Here is a 23,546-nt window from a genome sequence, read left to right on the forward strand (position 1 = left end):
CACGACTAATGGTTACTTTTCCTGTAGTCTCGTCCACCAGGCGGTATGCCTTCGATGTCTCGCTGTAACCGACGAACCTCAGCTTGACTGCCTTGCTATCTAGCTTAGCTCGCTTCGCTGATGGCACATAACAGTATGCGTCTACGCCAAACCGCTGAATGTGTACAAGATTGGGCTTCCTTCCAAACCACCGATGATATGGTGTGCCGGTGATCGACCGCGACGGCAACCGGTTCTGCATGTAGTTTGCTGTCACCACCGCCTCTCCCCAGAAGCGTTTATTCAGATTTCCATCGATGAGCATGCACCTAGCCATCTCGACGAGATACCGGTTCTTCCTTTCGGCAACCCCGTTATGCTGTGGGGTATACGGTGCCGTCAGCTGCCCAATGATCCCATTATGCTTCAGGAACGCCTTGAATTTCTCACCGATGTACTCACCACCCCGATCTGACCGCAGAATTTTCGGTTTCCTTCCAAACTGCGTGATGACGAGCTCAACGTACTCCTGCAGCTTCTGAATCGCTTCGGATTTCTCACGTAACAAATAGACGACCGTGTATTTGCTGTGATCGTCGATGAATGTGATGAAGTATCACCTTCCGCCCACAGTCTGCGTACGCATTGGTCCACAAATATCGGTGTGAACCAAATCCATTACTGCAGACGATACACTTCCTGAAACCTTAGGGAATGGCACCCTGTGCAGCTTCCCTTCAATGCACACTTCGCATGGGCCAATACAACTGCAACTCTTCACTTTTACGCCATCAGCTATTGTCTGCAATTTCAGCACCGCTTCACAGTCCCTATGGCCGGCATGGACACAATCATTACTCGATACTGCTATGGATGCACTCTCGATGGTTTGCCGAAGCACGAACAAATTTCCAACGGACTCCGCCGTCGCGCACAGTTTGTCACCTCTCATGATTCTCGCACTGCTTGCATCGAATGTAACGGTAAAACCTCTTTGCACCAGCCGCTTCACAGACAGTAAACTTGACATCATTTCTGGTATGAACAGAGCACATTCAACTTGCACTGCACGTTCTTGACCGAAACCATCAATAACGTTTATCCGTCCAGCACCCCGGCCTTTAGAACACACCTTCGTCCCGTTGGCAATCCACACGTTCTCTGTAATTGATTCATCCAGATCCTCGAAGAAATTGCGGTAGTTTGCAATGTGACAGGTTGCGCCGGAATCCAAAATCCACCGCTTTCCAGCTTGATTGGCACATCCAGTGAGAAACACGTAGTGATCTTCGTCGTCATGATGCGTGACATGGTTTGCTTTATGCTGCTTGGTTACCACTTTCGGTTGCTTGGATACCGGACCGCCTCCTTTCGCAGCTTTCCACGCTCGGAATTTTTCACAACTTGCCTTCTGGTGACCCAACTTTTTGCAGAAAAAACACCGATCTTTTTCAGTCTTCGAATCTGCATACAGCACGGCTTCGGAATCTCCTTCATCACTTTTGCGCTGCTTCTTCTTCTGCCACTCGTCAATAAGCTTGCTCTTCACCATGTCCAGGGTTAAATCCTCCTCCGGTCGGGCTTCAAGAGCGGTTACCAACGTCTCGTTCTCTTCTGGAAGATCGCTGAACAAAATGGTCACACACAACTGTTCGTCCAGGATCTTCTGTGGCATTAAAATGTTGAGCTTTTCAAACAAATCCGTCATCTTTGATACGTGCGCTTCCATACCACCGTTCCTCTCTAGACGTGAAGTGAGGATTTTCTTCATTACAGAAACCTTCGTCGAGAACGTTTTCTTCACGTGGAAATTTTCCAGAACTTTCCACGCCTCCGCTGCTGATTTGGCCTTCCTTATGTGAAGCAATTGGTTGTCCTCCACGGCCAATCCGATCGATGCCAGCGCTTGCTCGTCCTTGGTTTTCCATGCATCCGTGACCGGTTCCGGTTTCGCGTTCGCTACAGCCGTCCAGTTGCCCTCCTTGGTTAGCAACAGCTTCATCCGGAAGCTCCAATTATCGTAGTTGGAGCCATTGAGCTTCGCGAACGACACCAGCCTTTCTCCCATCGTGATAGATTAGCTGCAACTTATATTTCTTCACCAGTGTTCCGACTCCGCGGGCAAAGGGCCCATAACCTATTGGCGGATAAGGTGGAACAATCGATCCGGAATTGAAAAGACACAACTAAAGGATTAAACGTCTGTATTTAACGGTTATAGTTTTCAAAGTAATAGAGAAAAATAATTGACAAGCAATGGTTGCTTCGACTTGACGTTGCTCGCTGCGTTGCTACTCTCAACATCCGAATGCCGAATATCGGCTACATTTACCCGGTGAAAATACAAAACGCACTTTTCCCACCACAGTCTTCAGATATGACACTTTCAAATTTACGTATGCCTTCGAGTGAAATATACTAACCTCTGGTAGGGATATCCATTGAATCTGACATTCGATTTACGTACCACAGCAAACATTAACTCGCTTAACTTGGCATATTAGAAGTCGTATATAAAGTGAGATCGAATCAAAAACATATACAATGTCGATCAATGGATACATTTTACATTTAAAATCGTATAAAATGCCAAATCCACTATTTTATTGATCACTACAGATTAAGTCTTAATTCGGTGTAACAAACATCGGTTTTATGATATACACTATCGTAAAATCGATATTTACTAAATCATTTATGTATATTAGGCTAATGCAGTACTGCGTAAAAAATGTATTTCCCCAGCAAACAATCGTATAACTTTTGCACATGCTAGGTCGCATATAACAATCGTATAAAATATCAATCAGAGATCGTATATCCGAAAATCCGAAATCGTATAGAATTCAAAAACACGATTTTCTATAACATTGCACAATGGTCCAGGAGATGCATTTAAGTGGAAATTAGCATTTAGAGCTCGAAAGTTATTCTTGTTCCGTCCGCGAAGCGTACGGAAGGGGAAAATAAATGACGTCTTTAGCACTTCCCCTTATCTTTCGACAAGGAGGTACGAGGGTATAAAATGAGCCACCCGATTATGCGGATGAGATCAGTTTTCATCCAACCATCTAACAATCAACAAGTGCAAGAGGGCAACAACAAACAATAAAAGGAATGAACAAACTCAAGAAGCCGCCAACTAATCATCGCAAGAGTGCGATAATAGGAGCAGCCGCAAGCAACAACAACATAAGCAGCAGCAGAAGAGTGGGCAACAGTGAAAATATTACGACCATGTGTATATATTCAAACTGAATGAATTCAATAATAAAATGAGGAAAGTGTAACTAGTTATACATCATGTTTCATTCTGCGCTAGTCGAAACCTGAATCCACGAAGAGTTTTCTGAAACACATTCCAAAAGAGTTACATGCTCTTTTCAGAGCATGGGAGCGGAGCCACAAGGGGCTCCCACCCATTGAACAAGGCGTGAGGAACACAAGGGTTCCTTCCACGCACCGGTTGTCTCCACGAGGGAAGCAACCTTCTAAATACAGTCCACCCCTAGTTTCCAGAAGACGGAACAATTCTCTAGACAAAAAATGTCTTCGACAAAGTCATTACATATGATAGCGCGCTCATTTTCATGTTGTCGAAAATAGGGTGACCAAAATTTTCGATGAAATAAAAAATCTAACTTTCTTATCTTTATAGATAGAGGTAAACATACTTCGACAATGTTGTAGTCCCAGTTATTTGAAACATCTTTGTAGAACAAAGTTTTCTTCTATCTCTTTAATTAACCGATATAGCGATTTTTTCTAGGTTGCGTTAGGGTCACAATGAAATAATAATGTTTTTTTTGCTCTAACTTTTATATTTCAAATTCTACATACAAACTGTCTTCGAAAGACTTTTAGAACATACTAATACAAACATTTTGTGATGCAGAACTTGTCAATATCTCAACTTCACTCAAAGTTATTGATATTTCTTCCCAAAAAATACGCTCTTTTGAATTGCTTGCCATTCTTTCTGGGGCAAACAAAAAAAATGTGTGTTGACGGATTTCGAAAGAACAAATTTTACTCTATATAATATGTGATTTTCAAAGATATGTTATTTTTTGTATTTGAATAAATTAAACTTTTTGGGTGGAAATCCATCAATAACTTTGAGCAGGATTGAGATATTGACAAATTCTGCATCGAAAAATATTGGTATTGATTAGCTCTAAAAGTGTTACTAAGACAATTTTGGTGTAGAATTCGAAATATAAAAGTTAGAGTAAAAAACCGGTTTTTTCATGGTTATCCTAATGCAACTTAGTTAAAAAATAACTTTGTGGGAGATATTTATCCTTTAGACAAAAACTATCTTCGACAAAGTTGTTACATATAATAGAGCGCTCATTTTTATGTTATCAAAAATAGGGTGACCAAAATTGTCGATGAGACAAAAAATCAAACTTTCTTATCTTTATAGATAGAGATAAACATAGTTCGACAATGTTATAGCCCCAATTATTTTAAACAACTATGTAGAACAAAGCTTTTTTCTATCTTTTTATATAATTGATTAAGAGCTTTTTTCCTAAGTTGCATTAGGGTAACCATGAAAAAGCGGGTTTTTTGCTTTTTTATTTCAAATTCTACATCAAAACTGTCTTTGCACGACTTTTAGAACTTATCAAGACCAACATTTTGCGATACAGAACTTGTCAATATCTTAATCCTACTCCAAGTTATCAATGGTTTTTTACCCAAAAACTCAATTTTAATTTACTTAAACACTGTGACGGCAAAAAACCCGATACCGATAACACTACAGCCGCTCTATCCAGTGAAGATTCGATTCCGCAACGCACTCTTCGACAGGCCACAAAAACCAAAGCAAAATTAGAAAACAAAACGTCAAACTGAAGATACAAAACAGAAAAGAATTGAAAAGGATAAAAATTGTCGATCAAAAGAAGAATCGTATCAAAAGTTTTCTATTATCTAAATAATTCAAAGTGAAATCTTAAATTTAAAAATATTCTGAATTACGTGAGTCAAATTGAATTCAATATCTAAGTTGAAATAATATAATATATACATATAATTAATTCTAGAGTGGGTAAAAAACTAAAGCTAACTGGTCGTCCTGATAGGATCTTTCCTTTGTAATAGCTTCACCAAAATTGTGAGTCACATGAGATGAAATCCCACCAAATTCTAATAAAATGCTTTGCAGCAAAAAGTCAACCACAACCATATCGTGTTTTCTTTCTTGACTTGGTGCAATCTAACCCAACAAAATCTTTTTGAATTTTGTACGTGGGTAGCAAGGATGGAAAGACATCTAGACACTCCAGAATACAACTGTAAAGGATGTAATCGTCCCGACAACGCGGATACAGAAATGGTATGCTGTGATGGGTGCCACGAATGGGAACATTTTTCTTGCGCGGGTGTAGATGACACAGTGCGAAATCGTGCGTATATCTGTAAAGTGTGCAAAGCGAAAACTACAGTAACAGAAGCGCTTAAGCCTCTGAAACCTTCTACGTCGGATAATAAATCGGCTCATATGTCCCAGAAATCCAAGAGCGGGTCTAAGCGTGGAAAGAAAGTTCCACAATCGAAGTCACAATCAAGTGTAGCATCCAGTGCAAGAGTAGCATTGCTGCAGGAGGAAATGAAGATCGCCGAGGAAGAAACCTTATTGAAAGAGCAGGAATTGAAGCAACAGCAGCAGTTGAAGAAGCGGGAAATGGAGGTGTTACGTCGCCAACTGGATGAAAAGAAGAAAATCGTAGCAGAAGAAATGCGACTACAACAGTTACAAATTTCCGAGGAGATGGAATTTAATAAAAATCAACATATGATCCGGCGGCAGTCTATAGAAATGCGACGGGAAATAATTCGTCAAATATCATCGGGAAGCAGTAGGAGTAGTTCAATACCCGACTCTAGAGAGAAGGTGTCATCTTGGTTGAATGTCCACAACGACGCTGGAAGATCGATGGAAAACACTATGCGCAACGATACCACAAAGGAAGAGGAAATTCCCGTTTCGCATATAAACCGGTGTTCCGAAGACCCAGCGACTACTTCTACGATGAGTAAACAGGTTCGCACAACTCAGCAGCCTAAAGCCACAATCTCAATAAACACCGAAGGTGCAGGTATGAATACTGTACCTATGTATCAGGACCCGTCCCAAAATAAACCTAGCGTAGTAAATTCGCTACAACCACCGATCATATCAAGTGGCGTTGCGACAGCTGCTCAAACACACGTACCTCAGTGTCAGACAACAACGCGAACTGTTTTCCCGAATCATGTAAATCCAGGCTTAACGAATTGTCCAGGGTCGTCATCATGGATCCACCCCCCTCAATTCGAAATTAGGAATTCGAACAATGTTCCTATTGCTTCCAGTTTCCCAGCCTGTATACCGGAAAATCCCATGTCTTCACAGCCCACGATGGCATTCTCTCAGCAGCACTGTCCATCAATGCTTGGTCCACAACTGAATCAATTTCAAGTGGCATCTCGACAATCGATGGGGAGAGATTTACCTATCTTCACCGGAAACCCCGAAGAATGGCCGGTGTTCATTGCAAGTTTTGAACAATCGACTCTAGCATGTGGATTCTCTAACGCGGAAAATTTAATCCGTCTACAACGATGCCTGAAAGGACATGCCCTGGAATCGGTGAGAAGTCGTTTGCTTTTACCTACGAGCGTACCACACGTTATACAGACTCTACGTACACTATACGGTCGACCTGAACTGTTGATACGGGTATTATTGGAAAAAGTACAACAATCGCCCGCCCCCAAACCGGGACGTTTGGAGACATTAGTACAATTCGGATTGACTGTCCAGAATCTTGTAGACCATCTAGTGGGAGCAAACCAAAAGGATCACCTTTCCAACCCAATTTTAATGCAACAGCTAGTCGATAAACTTCCTGATCATTTGAAACTTAATTGGGGCATATATAAAGGCAATTATCAAAACGCTTCACTCGCGACATTTGGCCAATTCATGACTGGAGTGATCGAAGCTGCTAGCGCAGTCAATTTCGACTTGCCGTGGGTCGAAAAGCAAGACTGGAATGAAAAAAGAAAAAGGGAAAAAGGTGTTATCCATACCCACTCGACGGAGCAAGTTGTTCCAGTCGACGAAGCTTCTTCAACGATAATAAACCGAAAACCTGTTAAAACATGTCCTTTATGTGGTCATGAAGGTCACCGGCTACCTGATTGTAATCAATTCGTGACTCTGAATTGTGATCAAAGGTGGAAGGTAGTCCAACAGAAAAACCTGTGCAGAACATGTCTCAATAACCACGGTAAATGGCCATGCAGGTCTTGGCAGGGTTGTAGTATGGACGGATGTAGACAAAAGCACCATACTCTTCTACATAGTACAACGACAACATCGAGCAATGTATCAGCAAGTCACCTTTCTCTGAGTACATCAACGCATTCCATATTGCGAATGATTCCGGTTGTCCTGCGTAATAACGGACGAACCAAGGCGATTTTTGCCTTCATCGACGAAGGTTCATCACTCACATTATTGGAACAATCAATTGCCGAACATTTGGGAGTGGTCGGAACGCCGGAACCACTAACATTGCAGTGGACGGGAAATGTAAAACGGGAAGAACGAAAATCTCATCGAGTATTACTGGAAATATCCGGAAAAAGTAACACTAATCGTCGAGAAACACTGCACGCGCGAACTGTTACCCATCTACGTTTACCTTCACAAACAGTTAGATATCGTGAGCTCTCCCAACGATTTCCTCACCTGCGTGGACTGCCATTAGAAGACTACGAGCTTATACAACCGAAACTGCTTATAGGGCTCGACAATCTTGCCTTAGGAGTTCCTTTGAAAATACGTCAAGGAAATCGAAATGATCCAATTGCGGCTAAATGCCGACTGGGATGGAGTATCTACGGCGGTTCTCCTAGCCATCCTGGACAAGCATCAATCCTCAACTTCCATGTTGGTGTTGTTTCCGACCCTGATAGGGAGCTAAATGAGCAGCTTCGGGATTATTTTACTCTAGAAAATACTGGAACTATTTCATTAGAAAAACTAGAATCAGAGGATGACAAGCGAGCCAGAAAGATCTTGAGGGAAACTACTAAGCGTATTGCGATCGGATTTGAAACTGGGCTATTGTGGAGAACTGATGATCCTGTGGTTCCAAACAGCTATTCAATGGCGTATCGTCGGTTAGTCTCACTTGAGAGGAAGTTGGAGAAAGATCCCCCTTTGAAGCAACGGATCCACGCCATGATAGCAGACTATGAAGGGAAAGGCTACGCTCATAAGGCTACAAGCGAAGAACTATCTTTAACGAACCAAAACCGAGTGTGGTACCTTCCATTGGGTGTCGTTTCTAACCCAAAGAAACCACACAAAATCAGATTAATCTGGGACGCTGCTGCCAAAACCGAAGGAGTCTGTTTTAACTCTCTTCTGTTGAAAGGTCCTGACCTATTGACTCCACTTCCACAAGTCCTAAGTCAGTTTCGTCAATTTCCCGTTGCAGTGTGTGGAGACATCCGGGAGATGTTCCACCAAATAAAAATCCGTGAGCCAGATCGGCAATCTCAACGTTTCCTATGGCGTAGCACTCCAATTGAACCACCAACTGTATATGTCATGGACGTAGCCACTTTCGGGTCCACCTGTTCTCCTGCGTCGGCACAATATGTGAAGAACCTCAACGCATCGGAAGCTGCTCAACAATTTCCCCGGGCTGCTGCCGCCATTACATTGAATCACTATGTGGACGATTATCTGGCTAGTTTCTCGTCAATTAAGGAGGCGATAGCAGTGATCAACGAAGTCAAGCAGGTACATGCTATGGGTGGGTTCGAAATACGGAATTTTCTATCGAACAAATCAGAAGTCTTGCGTGGCATAGGCGAATTGGAAAATGGTGTCGAAAAAGAACTTGATTTGGTAAGAGGCGAATCCTCTCAATCTGTCCTTGGAATGATTTGGTTTCCCAAGACCGATGAATTTGCATACACATTCTCTATGCGAAAAGATATTTTACCGATTCTCGCCAAGGATCACGTTCCTACCAAACGAGAAGTTCTCAAAGTGGTAATGAGTTTGTTTGACCCCTTGGGACTTCTGGCCTTTTTTCTAATACATGGGAAAATACTCATTCAAAATACGTGGCTCGAGGGATCAGGTTGGGACGATCCTATCTCGAACAAACTGCAAAAACGATGGCAGTGGTGGACTGATCTTTTTCCGCAACTGGAGTTATTGAGAATTCCTCGGTGTTATTTCCCGGCTCCGTTTCCAATTAATTCACACGAGCTGGAAGTACATATCTTCGTAGATGCCAGTGAGCTGGCATATTCTTGCGTAGCATATTTCCGCCTGTTAACGGAGAATAACATTATCGTTGCGCTTATAAGCGCAAAGACCAAGGTAGCCCCCATAAAGTCTCTCTCGATACCCCGCCTGGAATTAAAAGCGGCTGTTCTGGGCACACGCCTGATGGAGTCTATTAAAAGTCAGCACACACTCCCCATTTCACGAAAGGTGTTCTGGAGTGACTCCAGCACCGTTCTGGCCTGGATTCGATCTGACCATCGTCGTTACAACAAATTTGTAAGTTTCCGAATCGGTGAAATACTGAGTTCCAGTGAACCGAATGAATGGAAGTGGGTACCTTCCAAACTGAATGCAGCAGACGCCGCAACGAAGTGGGAGAATGGATCCGAAATTAAATCTGACAGCCGATGGTTCCTAGGACCCAGTTTTCTGCGGTTGTCTGAAGAACGGTGGCCAAAACAAAAGTCTGTGTCAATCACCGAAGAAGAATTACGACCGGTTCATACTCACTGGGAAAGAGAGCCAATCATCGACATCACTCGATTCAGTCAGTGGGCAAGATTACTTCGTACGATGGGATATGTTTTACGCTTTATCCACAATCTTCTACATAAAAAACTCAATTTACCTCCTGAATCAGGTGTACTGACCCGAGAGGAAATTAGAGGAGCAGAAGAAGCGCTGTGGAAAATAGCGCAGTCAGACGAGTTTTTTGAGGAAACGAAATTGCTGAAGGAGACCCAAGGGCCACCCCATGCTGTACATTGCGTCGTCGCTAAATCAAGTCCTATATACCGAGCTTGGCCATTTCTAGATGATCGAGGAGTCCTGAGAATGCGGGGTCGTATTGGTGCTACAAAATTTGCATCATACGAAGCAAAATATCCAGCTATTCTGCCAAGAAAACATCCTATAACCTTCCTAATAACTGACTGGTATCATCGCCGCTTCCGCCACGGTAATAAGGAATCAATTGTGAACGAGATGCGCCAGCGTTTCGAAATCTCCAAACTACGGACATTGGTGAAGAAGGTTATGGCGAGATGCGTCTGGTGCCACGTTATGAAGACCAAACCGAAGTCTCCACCCATGGCATCACTTCCGGATGCTCGAGTAAGCGCATTTGTTAGACCTTTTACATTTGTTGGGTTGGATTATTTTGGTCCAGTGTTCGTTCGAGTTGGTAGGAATCAGGCCAAACGTTGGGTGGCTCTCTTCACCTGCCTCACCATTCGAGCCGTACACTTAGAGGTAGTGCACACCCTATCAACAGAGTCTTGCATTATGGCAGTTAGGCGATTCGTTGCACGTCGAGGATCTCCCGCCGTATTCTATACGGATAATGCGACATGTTTTCATGGTGCAGATAAAGAGCTACAATCTCAGGTCGACATTCGAAACAGAGCTTTAGCGTCTACGTTCACCAGTTCCCAAACCAGCTGGAAATTCATTCCCCCTGCTGCTCCCCATATGGGAGGAGCATGGGAGCGACTTGTCCGTTCTGTAAAAATAGCAGTTGGCACAATAATAGATGCTCCCCGCAAACCCGACGACGAAACTCTGGAGACTGTTTTATACGATGCTGAGGCCATGATAAATTCTAGGCCCCTGACGTACATTCCACTGGAAGATGCTGACCAGGAGGCACTGACTCCCAATCATTTTTTGCTGGGTAGCTCTTCCGGCATTAAAATTGAACCCGTAGAGACAGGCAACCGCTCCATCCTGCGGAGTAGTTGGAAACTCGCTCAGCACATCACTGACGAGTTCTGGCGGAGGTGGGTGAAGGAATACCTACCAGTTATAACTCGAAGATGTAAGTGGTTCGAAGAGACGAAAAACATAGAGGTGGGAGATTTGGTACTGGTCGTGAACGGTACAGGAAGGAACCAATGGATACGTGGACGTGTGGAACAGGTTTTCTCAGGACGCGATGGGAGAGTTCGTCAGGCGATGATACGAACTGCGACTGGTGTTCTACGGCGACCGGTGGTTAAGCTAGCGATTTTGGACGTCGAGAAAGTTAGTAAACCCAATCAAGAGTCTACAGGGGATCAGGACCATTACATGGGTTTACGGGCGGGGGTATGTGACGGCAAAAAACCCGATACCGATAACACTACAGCCGCTCTATCCAGTGAAGATTCGATTCCGCAACGCACTCTTCGACAGGCCACAAAAACCAAAGCAAAATTAGAAAACAAAACGTCAAACTGAAGATACAAAACAGAAAAGAATTGAAAAGGATAAAAATTGTCGATCAAAAGAAGAATCGTATCAAAAGTTTTCTATTATCTAAATAATTCAAAGTGAAATCTTAAATTTAAAAATATTCTGAATTACGTGAGTCAAATTGAATTCAATATCTAAGTTGAAATAATATAATATATACATATAATTAATTCTAGAGTGGGTAAAAAACTAAAGCTAACTGGTCGTCCTGATAGGATCTTTCCTTTGTAATAGCTTCACCAAAATTGTGAGTCACATGAGATGAAATCCCACCAAATTCTAATAAAATGCTTTGCAGCAAAAAGTCAACCACAACCATATCGTGTTTTCTTTCTTGACTTGGTGCAATCTAACCCAACAAAATTATCTCTTCAGCTTTCGCTTATAATCAGATAAGAGTGTATAGATCACGTTGGCCATGCTTCACTGTCAATTTTTCGTAAATTTGGAAAAATGTCGTCGAACGAAAAAGAGCGCCGTGAATTAATCCTGCGCACTCATTTCGAGAATCCGGAGTTGTCCCATCGGGACATCGGTAAGATGCTGGGAATCGTCCAATCCACGGTCAGAAGAGTACTAAAACGATACTTCGAGAACCTAACCATCGACCGGAAGGTGAAGAACGGCAAAAATGGATGCTCCGTTAGTGAAAAAGATCACAAGCGCGCAGTTAAGCAGTTTAGACGTGATCCGAGAAGTTCGGTCCGGGATGTCGCCAATAAGCTGAATTTGTCAAGTTCATTCGTCCAGCGGACCAAGCAGCGGGAGGGCCTGCGTACATACAAGGTTCAGAAGGCTCCTAACCGCGACGAAAGGCAAAACATGGTGGGGAAGACGCGAGCCCGGAAGCTGTACACCGAAATGCTGACGAAGCCGCATTGCCTGGTAATGGACGACGAAACCTACGTCAAAGCGGACTTTCGTCAGCTGTCGGGCCTGTTGTTCTTCTCCGCAGAGGACAAATTCAGCGTTCCGGAGGAGATTCGCAAGCAGAAACTATCCAAGTTTGCCAAAAAGTACATGGTGTGGCAAGCGATCTGCTCTTGCGGAAAGCGGAGCGCCCCCTTCGTGATGACCGGCACGGTAAACGGGCAGGTTTACCTTAAGGAGTGCCTACAGAAGCGCTTACTACCACTATTGAAGCAGCACGAGGGACCGACCATCTTCTGGCCGGATCTCGCTTCGTGCCACTATTCAAAGGACGTGTTGGAGTGGTACGAAGCCAACGGGGTCACCTTCGTGCCATAGGAAATGAACCCGCCCAACGCGCCGGAGCTTCGCCCAATAGAGAAATATTGGGCGATTATGAAGCAGGCCCTCCGGAAGAATCCAAAAGTTGTCAAAACGGAGGCGGACTTCAAGAGAAAATGGATTTCTGTTCAAAAAAAAAAAACAACAACCTGACGTTGTACAGAACCTTATGGACGGGGTAAAGAGGAAGGTGCGAGCATACGGGCTTGGGCTCGAAGTATGAATAAAAAGAAAGTGCCAAAAGTTGTTTAATAGTTTTTATTTTACTGTCTAAAATTTTCAAAAGGTTCGGTCTACTGGGCGAATTTCTACAGCGTTTTTTCCGTGATGCAATTTGATGTGACACACCCTTTATAGTGATATTCAAGAATGTCGGGAGTGAGAATTGAACTCGTGATCTCTCCGTGAGAGGTATGGATGTTACCGCTACGCCAGATCGACTCCAATGAACTATAGTTATGAAACACTGGAATTTTAATTTTATGTGTGTTTCGCGCCCGGATACAAAAATAAAGTTCAAATGACCTGTCTTATAAATGAAGCTAGTTATTATATCCTACTTTATATACTTGAATTCAACTGACTTCTTACATATCTCAGGAAACTAAGAAAAAATGAGTGGTTCTATAGTTGTGAAACGCAGTGTATCATGATATCCTAGAGCCCAATTACCTAAATTGATAGTAGCAAGAGCTGCACGATAGAAATGTAAATTAGGCACGAAATAATTGGACAACAACCCGAACATCAATCTAACGAAATAAGGCTCTTGTCAATTTTTTGGGGAGAATAGAGTAAAATCATCCAAGATAATGTCTAAGATAATTTCAAGATCATTGATTCCACCAACTGATAAATGCCTTTTATCGGCAAATGGAGAATAATTCATAATTCCCATCGACTCACATTGTGAGCTAACGCCCGTATGTAGGCAACAAGATTGCTCGTTGCGTTGTGGGGGAAATAGTGGCTAATAAAATCGCAATAACATACTCATTTTAATCACCAAATTGTTTACTTTTTTACTATATTCATTGGTTTGGCTCCTCGTTGTACAGCACTTCTGGCTGATCACACCAATTGCAATACATTACTTTATGATCAATCGATCTTCTTTTAATCGCCATTCATAATACGCTGCGGAAAACTATTTTTTGTATGGCAGGAATAATTGTAGAAGTATTGGAATAATTGTGAATGGAATTCTCAGCCAATTCATGTGGTTCCCTTTCTATTGGATTTCTGCTATAGTATGTTAACGTTCAGTAACTTTATGTAACTCCTAGCTACAAAAGGCCAAGTTTCTAGTGTAATCCTAATAGAATTCAATTCAAACTATCATTAATGGTCCTGTGAGCGGCATCTACCAGCATTAACAAATCTAGACACAGCCCAACGCCCAGCGATGATGTGACGAATGAATGGACAGCGCGCAAAATCTTGGCGTTCGATCAACATCTAATTGAACATATCTCATTGACCAGAGGCACGCGCCCAGGCTCCACATCCTAGCCTCATATCTGCTGCCTTCAATCTAGGCAAACATATATACTCTCCCTGGTTGGTTGACAATCGAGACTAATTATATGCACGATTTGAGATGACCATCGTGAGTGCCTCTTCACCCAGGTGATTTACAAGTGATTTTCCACAGCCGGCGGAAACGAATTCACCGACTCGCCACCGACCGGGTTGGGTGATCAACTGATTTCTATCGGTAAACTGTTCGGTTGCAAAAGTAGCCGCAATGAAACCGCCATCAGCTGAAGGGTGGCTCAAATCCAAGGGCACTGAAAGAACAAATCTTCGATTTTTTCGCATCGATCGATATGTGTTCGCAGCGGTGCGAACCGCACCGTTTCCCGTAGTGCCTGACGACTGCTGTTTGCTCCAAGGAAGCGAAGCCTTCTTCTTCTTCTTTAATGGCACTAACGTTCCTAGAGGAACTTCGCCGTCTCAACGTAGTATTACTTGCGTCATTTTTATTAGTACTTAGTTGAGATTTCTATGCCAAATGACACGCCTTGCAATGCATTCTGAGTGGCAAGCTCTAGAATACGCGTGATCACAGTGCAAGTTGGAGGAAATTTCTTTGACGAAAAATTCCCCCAACCAGAACGGGAATCGAACCCGAACACCCGGCATGTTAGTTATGACGCTAACCACTCGGCCACGGGAAGCGAAGCCACGGACCTCTATGAATGCGTTTCGATTCTCGATCCGTATTTCCCAGGGCATCACAACGGTAGCGGCATAAGCTCGCACAAACCCGGCCAACCTTCAAAGAGATCCGCACATGATAAAATCAATATTCGACCCATTCCGGTCGGTGTCGGCCGCCGTGTTCCGACAGAAGCATTAACAATGGCCTCTGCTGAGGTCTACCTGGGTTTACGCGCGGGAGCTAAAAGCTTTTTTTTTCCTGCGCGCGCGCTTCCTCTCGCGAGCTCTGGGAGCCAGGTCGAATCAAGGAAAGGATGCATCTTACATGCGCGCGCACATGCTGATAAGAAGGCCACATGAGTCTAAATGGAATGGATGGAGTGGTGGTGTAATTCAATGGGTACTTTTCGAGTCGCAGAATTTGTGGCCTCGGGAACGGCGAGCGGTAGCATACCGCTCGGTAGGTGTATGTACAGAAGCCACTTCGAGTTAAATGCTTCTTTGTAGAGCAAGCGCAGAATCTTATCGGGGTGAATTCCTTTTTGGTGGATTTTGAACCCAATAGCGACTGAAAGATGGGAATCTGTGGGAAAATAATGTTTGATCAGTGGTTTTACAGTAGTACCATGAAGGAAACCGTTTTTGTTCTGCGGTTATTCGAAAACAGTTGATCTGCAATTTACTTACCTTCATTATTCCACAGAGCGCAGAAAAGAAGGACGACTTGATTTACACAGATTAGTCTTCATTTTTTCTGTAATTTTCAGAATAATTGGATTTAGTACCCCTAGAATATGTGTAAGTGGAAAATTCGAAAAAAAAAACAAACCAATAGTGAAGCTCCTCACAGATAGTGCGTGTTTTTATTGAAATAAAACACATGAAAATGGTGGCTATCACCATGAACTTGGCTTTATTCACGAGATTTGTTGGAATTATTTATAAAAAATTGTACTTTTATCCCACCGTTCAACCATAAGATACCGCTCGAAATGAAATGAACTATAATTGTAGTTTCTAAACCAATGTGTGAGAGATGAAAAGAGAACTGACCGATAGCCGACGGTCACTATATAAGCCACATCATTTGATAAGCTAGATCTCTTTTACCAAATATACGTTCTACACAACGTTCTACGGTCGAATATTGTATCTTTTCATTTCGTTGGTCGGTCGATGACACTGGACATTGTCCTTTTCGCGTGGTTCTATTGTGCATTGTGCACAAGTTTTGTAGTGAGAAGTCCTTCGAGTGCGGTAAAGACGAGTGCATCGTCATCATTGGTCCTTCGAACCGGATCGAAGGCGGTTCAGACCGGAAAGTGCGCGTCGCGATAGTGTTGAAAGTGGAAATCTGACCGATCGCGTGGGTCAACGGTCTGCCACTATCCTTTGCAGTGCGTTGCGAATTCAGTGCGTGTGCGCTGGGAGGTTTTACCAAGTTGGGTAAACCTCGGAGGGTATTAAAAATTCAGTGCGCTGGGAGGTTTTACCAAGTCGGGTAAACCTCGGAGGTACAGAGAACAATTAATCTCGATTCAATCACCATCAATTGTGTACTTTCGTCGCGCGTGATTTAGTGGCGAATATTATTCGATATTCGTGGGAAGCAAAATTCGATCATAAGATCATTAATTACTGATCTCGGTGTGACGGTGAACCGGGTGAACGATAGTGACTATCGCTGCTACCATTATTTCGATCGCGGGTATAGTAAGCATTACGTTCGAAATACGGTACAAATTCACCGTCGGCAAATAATTAGTGTGTGTACTTTGTGTGGACAAGAATTTCGCACGTGAGATTGCACGAAGACAGGTGTTAATCTGTTATATGGAGGAGACAGCCATTGTGTCTGGCCATCGCGGATAGTAGCCATTGTTGTGAAGTGATTGACCTTTCTGAAGAACGACGCCGCTGCCATTTTGGATGCTTGGTGGCGTGGCTTGGAACAGAACTGAACGCCAACTGGACGCCATTAGGACAACTTGTCGCCATTACGTTGTTCCTTTATACAAGCACTCATCCCATTGGATTGATCCCGGTAGTTTGTTCCAAGTTATATATTTGTGGTTGGCAGTAGCAATTCTTAGAACGTAAGAAAGTGGGTAGCCAAAGGCTATTGTGGCTGGTGGTTGACGGTCGCATATCGAGTGGAAAACCGCTCGCGCCCTCGATTTGCGAAACCGCGTAAAGTGGGTACGTTCGCGACGGGAAGGAGTCCGATTTCGATACTAAGACTACCCACTTCCGTTCGATTGATTCGTCGCGAAGGGGTTTATACACCGGTTCGGGAAGGATTAACACGTTTCGATTGTGTATCACCCTCGTCCGGTACGGTTTCGCGTAGAAACGGTTAGTTCACGTTGGGAAGGATTTTCGCTTTCATATGATTACTGCCGTTTCCGCTTCGCTTTCGTTCGGGATGTCCGCAAAACCAGAGAAGCAGTTAGCTGAGCGATTAGTCCAGCGTAAGGGACTTATTGCGATTCGCAATGCGTTGGACACATTTGTACGCGGATATAATCACGAGCGCGATGCTTGTGAGCTGAGTGTACGGTTGGAATCCCTAGATCGGTTGTATGTCAATTTCATGGAGTGTCAGAATATCATCGAAAAATATGACAAACCGGAGTCACTTGATGAGCACATTGAGGAACGAGTGGACTTCGAACAACGGTTCTGTAAAACGAAGGGGTTTCTTCTTGCAAAGCGCACAGGGGATCTGAACGAAACTTTGAACAATTCGTTGCAGGGTCCACAACAATTCGCGTCAAATTTTCATCTCCGTCTACCACAAATAGATTTGCCAAAATTCAACGGTGACTTCTCTCGTTGGATTTCATTCCGGGACACATTTTCGTCAATGGTTCATGCAAATGCTGACATTCCTACCGTTGCAAAATTGCAGTATCTTATTCAATCACTCGACGGGGATGCCAAAAAACCATTTGAATCGGTGGACATCGAAGCCGACAACTACGCAGTTACATGGGATGCACTTCTAAAGAGGTACGACAATTCACGGTTCCTGAAGAAGCAGCTCTTTCGAGCATTATACGACTTACCAGCAGTCAAGCAGGAGTGTGCGAAACGCATTCACACTTTGGTCGACGATTATCAACGTCATGTTCGCGCCCTATCTAAACTGGGTGAACCCGTGAATCATTGGGACACGCCGCTCATCAATTTGCTTTCGTACAAGCTGGACCAAGCAACGCTAAGATCGTGGGAGGAGAGAACGAGTCAAAAGGAAAATGTTAGGTACGATGAACTGATCGAGTTTCTATATCAACGGGTTCGTGTTATCAATTCCGTTGGTTCAGATAGCCATCATTCAGCCTCATTGAAGGTGGCCGGCAATCAACAGAAGTACTTCAAGCAGAAAGTGTCTGCTAACACAGCATCAACATCAACTCCGAGTTACTCCTGTCCGCTTTCATGTTCGGACAATCATTCGTTGCGTTCCTGTCCGATATTCCTAGGAAAGAACATAAACCAGCGCCGAGAACTGGTTTCGCTGAAACGGTTATGTTGGAACTGTCTCAGTTTGGGTCACCAGTCCAAGAAATGTAATTCGAAATTCACTTGTCGTACATGCCACGAGAAGCATCATTCGCTCTTGCACGATCCTACTCCATTAAGGGTCTCATCCAAATCAGCCAACCAAATAAATTCATCTGTGTCATCTACTATGTCATCGAATTACGCTGTCCCTACAGCATCTTTGGTTCAACAGCCGCTTCCTTCTACGTCACAAATCGTAGAATCCTCTGGTTCCCGCCAAGTCAGCATGGCAGTTCAAACTGCATGCACCATGACACTGTTGGAAACGGTTGTCCTCAATATCGTCGACGATTATGGCAATAAACACAAAGCTCGAGCTCTCCTGGATTCGGCATCGATGTCGAACTTCATATCGAAACCGCTGGCGAAGAAACTCTACAGTCGCCGAACTTCGGTGGACGTTTCTGTCGCAGGCATCGGATCGTCCACGAAGCCAATCAACAGTGCAATTACTGCAACCATCGAGTCAGAAGATCAAGTATGCTCGATGAAACTACAATTTCTGGTCCTGAAGCAGCCCTCAGTCGAGCTGCCAACTATTCCGATTGACATTTCGGCATGGAAGATGCTGAATGTGATGCTAGCAGATCCTTTATTCAATGTTCCTGGAAGTGTCGATATGGTCATCGGCAGCAAAAGCTACTGGGAACTCCACACGGGTAGGAAGATATATCTTGGCGAAAATCTTCCTTGGGTAGTCGAAACATCTTTTGGTTGGGCGGTCACTGGTCCCGCATCTCGCACGGCTACCTGCATTCCACGGTTCTGTTTTCTTTCCACGGCAGATGATCGACTAGAGGCTACATTAAGAAAATTCTGGGAAATGGAAACAATTCCATCAGCTCCGGTTCATTCCACCGAAGAAAGTCGTTGCGAAGAGCTGTATGCTGCAACGACAACGCGCGATTCGTCTGGGAGGTACATCGTGCGTCTACCGAGAGTTGAAGATCCTTCAGTCATCCTTGGCGACTCAAAATCAATCGCTGACAGACGCTTCCTGAGCCTGGAACGTCGACTCGAACGAGATCCTGCAACCAAGGACTCATATCACCGTTTTATGGAGGAGTATTTGTTGCTTGGACATATGCAGAAGATGAAAGAGCCTGTAAATGATCGTATACAGCATTGCTACATTCCTCATCACGTCGTATTCAAGGAATCCCGCACATCCACTAAAATCAGGGTAGTCTTCAACGCATCATGCAAGACTTCGTCAGGCTATTCCTTGAATGACACGCTGCTTGTTGGGCCTGTGGTTCAACAAGACCTATATTCGATATACCTAAGGTTCCGGACAAGAATTGTCGCCATCGTAGCAGATGTCGAAAAAATGTATCGGCAAGTATTGCATCACTCTGCCGATTTACCGTTCCTTCGCATACGGTATCGTAGGAATCACACCGATCCGATTCTCACCTACGAACTACAGACCGTCACCTACGGAACAGCAAGTGCTCCATACTTGGCAACGAAGACACTTCAGCAGATCGCGAAAGATCACGAGCATTTATATCCGACTGCTGTCGAAGCTGTTATTGAAGATTTCTACGTCGACGATCTACTGTCAGGAGCATCGAACGTAGAATCTGCCATCACCCTGCGAAAAGAAATCACCACTATGCTTAACTCCGCTGGATTCACGCTCAAGAAGTGGGCATCAAACGTCCAGGTGGTCCTAGAGGATGTCCCACCGGAAGATCGAGCCGTTCAGCCTCTCCACGATTTGCAGAATGAGCAGACAATTTCCACACTCGGCCTGCTTTGGGAACCAACCGCCGATTCGCTTCGATTCAAGGTCGAATTGCCTCTCCCTGCTGCCATTCTCACCAAGCGAAAAGTGATGTCATACATCGCTCAAATATTCGACCCATTGGGACTGTTGGGTCCAACGACAACCAAAGCGAAGCTTTTCATGCAACGGTTGTGGACATTGAAGCGCGATGGTATTACTTGTGAATGGGACTCACCTCTATCAGAGAAACTTCAAGCTGAGTGGAAGCTTTTTCACACTACTCTTCACACTCTCGCCGATATCCGTATTCCTCGGTTGGTGCTGGCTTCTGGAGTCAGCTATATTCAGCTGCATTTTTTTGCCGATGCTTCGACCAGTGCCTACGGCACATGCTGCTACGTTCGCACGGAATCGCAGAGAGGGATTACAGTACTTTTGTTGACATCGAAGTCAAAAGTAGCTCCATTGTCCACTCACCACTCCATCGCCAGACTTGAGCTCTGCGCCGCTCACTTAGCCACACAACTCTACAAAAAGGTAGAAGCGTCTTTGAAAATATCAGTCACTCCATTCTTCTGGTCGGATTCCAGTACTGTGCTTCAGTGGTTACGTTCATCTCCAACTCGTTGGAAGACATTCGTTGCTAACCGAGTGTCAAAAATCCAGACCATATTATTCTTCACTGGAGACACATCGCAGGCTATGAGAACCCTGCCGATGACATCTCTCGGGGTCTGAACCCAACAGACATTGTCCATCGTTCCCGCTGGTGGTATGGCCCGCCATGGTTATCGCAAACATCTGATCAGTGGCCCTAGACCATAATCGACCAGCAGTACTCCAACGCAGCGTCCGAGGAAGGGCGCAAAATTACAATTGTCACCATGACTGCAGCACAAACTGACTTCAGCGAAAATTTGTTCGCACGCTATTCCATGTACGGGAAACTACGCCGAGTCGTAGCGTTTTGTATACGCTACCTACAATACTTGAAGGATCGTTCCAAACAACGCAAATCCGATCCTCTGTTCACCGAACTTATCGTTCTTCAAGGAGATAATATCTCATCCATACCACGACTTTCCACCAAGGAGCTTCAACACGCCGAACAATCACTGTGCTGCCTGTCTCAGCGCCAGATTTTCACTGAGGAGCTCAAATGGCTGAATCCGTTCGTTGATCAATATGGAATCCTCCGCGTCGGTGGTCGCATTGGTAACTCCGTATTGTCCGATGCAATTAAACACCCGATCGTACTGTCCTCTAAACACCCGCTGTCTGCTCTGTTGGCTAGCAGTTACCACTTGAAGCTACTGCACGCAGGTCCGCAACTCCTGCTAGCCACACTCCGCCAGAAATTTTGGATTCTGGGCGGCAGAAATCTAGTAAAAGCCGTCTTCCACCAATGCCACACTTGTTTCCGTTCCAAGCCCACTCTAGTCCAGCAGAGCACAGCCGATCTCCCGGTATCGCGAGTTTCGCTAACGCGTCCTTTTTCCGTGTGCGGTGTCGACTACTGTGGGCCTTTCTACGTCAAGTCAGCAGTTCGAAATCGTGGTCCTACAAAAGTCTACGTGGCCATATTCGTCTGCTTTTCAACCAAGGCTGTCCACATCGAGCTAGTGAGCGATTTGTCGACTCCCGCGTTCCTAGCTACGCTCCGTCGTCTAGTCGCTCGCCGAGGGAAAGTTGTCGAGCTCCATTCCGACAACGCAACTGCATTCAAAGGAGCTTCTCATGCCTTGAACAGGATTTACCGTATGCTGAAGGTGGAAGCTGTTGACCGTGATCAAATTTTCGATTGGTGCTCCGAAAATGAGATCGTTTGGAAGTTTATTCCGCCCCGAGCACCACACTTCGGTGGTCTCTGGGAGGCTGCCGTCAAATCGACGAAGACGCACCTTCTAAAGACCCTGGGAAACGTCAATCTCGCTTACGAAGACCTGTTGACATTGTTGGCACAAGTCGAGATGTGCCTCAATTCTCGCCCGCTTACTCCGATACCTGAGGACCCATCCGACCTAGAAGTCCTGACGCCAGGACACTTTCTTGTTGGAAGCAGTCTACAAGCAGTTCCTGATCCTAACTGGAAGGATACTGTCGATAATCGCTTGGATCATTGGGATCTGACCCAGAAACGTCTGCAGGTGATCTGGTCCCGCTGGTACCCAGAGTACCTACAACAGCTTCAATCTCGTGCAACTAAAGGTTGCAATCCTCCAGTCACCGTCGAAGTCGGTGCCGTCGTCATCATTAAAGAAGACAACGTTCCACCAGCAAATTGGCCGCTGGGGAAGATCGTCAAACTTCATCCCGGAAAAGATGGCATCGTGCGAGTGGTGACACTCCGCACAGCATCCGCTACAGAGGTCGTCCGTCCCGTAGCACGCATTGCTCTACTTCCATCACCGAAATCAACCTCAACCGCTTAACCAGGTAGAGCAACCCTTCAAGGGAGAACTTGCTCGATGCGCACCTGCGCTTTGCACAGGTAATTGCAAGTCCAATGTAATATATTTGTCTTGAAAGATCTACCTGGTGTTTTCTTGCTTCTCGGTCTTCGTCGCGGTACACCATCCTGCATCCGCTGCTGAATCAACACGAGAACCTGTTCATTACGACAATCCATCACTACATCCACACGTCGCCGAACCCTTGGCACCGGAGAACGAAGTGTTACAACGGAAGAAACAACGAATTCAATTTTGTAAATAGTAGATTTAAAATATGTTGAAATACTCCATATTTCAAGGTGGCCGGAATGTTGGAATTATTTATAAAAAATTGTACTTTTATCCCACCGTTCAACCGTAAGATACCGCTCGAAATGAAATGAACTATAATTGTAGTTTCTAAACCAATGTGTGAGAGATGAAAAGAGAACTGACCGATAGCCGACGGTCACTATATAAGCCACATCATTTGATAAGCTAGATCTCTTTTACCAAATATACGTTCTACACAACGTTCTACGGTCGAATATTGTATCTCTTCATTTCGTTGGTCGGTCGATGACACTGGACATTGTCCTTTTCGCGTGGTTCTATTGTGCATTGTGCACAAGTTTTGTAGTGAGTGCTTTTCGGTTGCTAGTATCATCTAGCGAAGAAGTCCTTCGAGTGCGGTAAAGACGAGTGCATCGTCATCAAGATTTTTTTCGCAATTTTCGCAACATTTGAATATCCTTTCCTACATGTGACTACCTCAGCTGGTTCAGAAGAAGTACAATCGGGAAGCCCTATTTTCCCGATCACATTGGACATTCGAGATGACCATTTTGATTGGCACCCTGAATCATACGTTCTGCCT

General features: G+C 44.5%; 4 protein-coding genes across 4 annotated transcripts; all 4 read left to right on the forward strand.

Annotated features, from left to right (window-relative positions):
- The first annotated feature begins 4,723 nt into the window (after positions 1-4,723).
- LOC129772931 (uncharacterized) lies at positions 4,724-10,124 on the forward strand. The gene is made up of 3 exons (XM_055776465.1): positions 4,724-4,971; positions 5,037-10,051; positions 10,107-10,124. Exons 2-3 carry the CDS (start codon positions 5,255-5,257, stop codon positions 10,122-10,124), a joined length of 4,815 nt encoding a protein of 1,604 aa, XP_055632440.1. The 5' UTR covers positions 4,724-4,971; positions 5,037-5,254.
- A 144-nt stretch (positions 10,125-10,268) lies between these two features.
- LOC129779882 (uncharacterized) lies at positions 10,269-11,878 on the forward strand. Its single transcript, XM_055787628.1, has 2 exons — positions 10,269-11,635; positions 11,701-11,878. Exon 1 carries the CDS (start codon positions 10,277-10,279, stop codon positions 11,507-11,509), a length of 1,233 nt encoding a protein of 410 aa, XP_055643603.1. The 5' UTR covers positions 10,269-10,276; the 3' UTR covers positions 11,510-11,635; positions 11,701-11,878.
- Positions 11,879-17,327: 5,449 nt separating this feature from the next.
- Positions 17,328-20,975, forward strand: LOC129772932 (uncharacterized). The gene has a single exon (XM_055776466.1). The coding sequence runs from the start codon at positions 17,328-17,330 to the stop codon at positions 20,973-20,975; it is 3,648 nt and encodes a 1,215-aa protein (XP_055632441.1).
- A 146-nt stretch (positions 20,976-21,121) lies between these two features.
- On the forward strand, positions 21,122-22,669 carry LOC129772933 (uncharacterized). The gene has a single exon (XM_055776467.1). It carries the CDS (start codon positions 21,122-21,124, stop codon positions 22,667-22,669), a length of 1,548 nt encoding a protein of 515 aa, XP_055632442.1.
- Positions 22,670-23,546: the final 877 nt, after the last annotated feature.

The sequence above is a fragment of the Toxorhynchites rutilus genome, chromosome 3, assembly GCF_029784135.1.
Source record: "Toxorhynchites rutilus septentrionalis strain SRP chromosome 3, ASM2978413v1, whole genome shotgun sequence".
NCBI classification, from domain to species: domain Eukaryota; kingdom Metazoa; phylum Arthropoda; class Insecta; order Diptera; family Culicidae; genus Toxorhynchites; species Toxorhynchites rutilus.

Bases quoted from the DNA above. Each gene is read 5' to 3' on its own strand.
- LOC129772932 (XM_055776466.1), top strand. From the start codon at position 17,328: ATGATTACTGCCGTTTCCGCTTCGCTTTCGTTCGGGATGTCCGCAAAA.
- LOC129779882 (XM_055787628.1), top strand. From the start codon at position 10,277: ATGCGCCAGCGTTTCGAAATCTCCAAACTACGGACATTGGTGAAGAAG.
- LOC129772933 (XM_055776467.1), top strand. From the start codon at position 21,122: ATGACTGCAGCACAAACTGACTTCAGCGAAAATTTGTTCGCACGCTAT.
- LOC129772931 (XM_055776465.1), top strand. From the start codon at position 5,255: ATGGAAAGACATCTAGACACTCCAGAATACAACTGTAAAGGATGTAAT.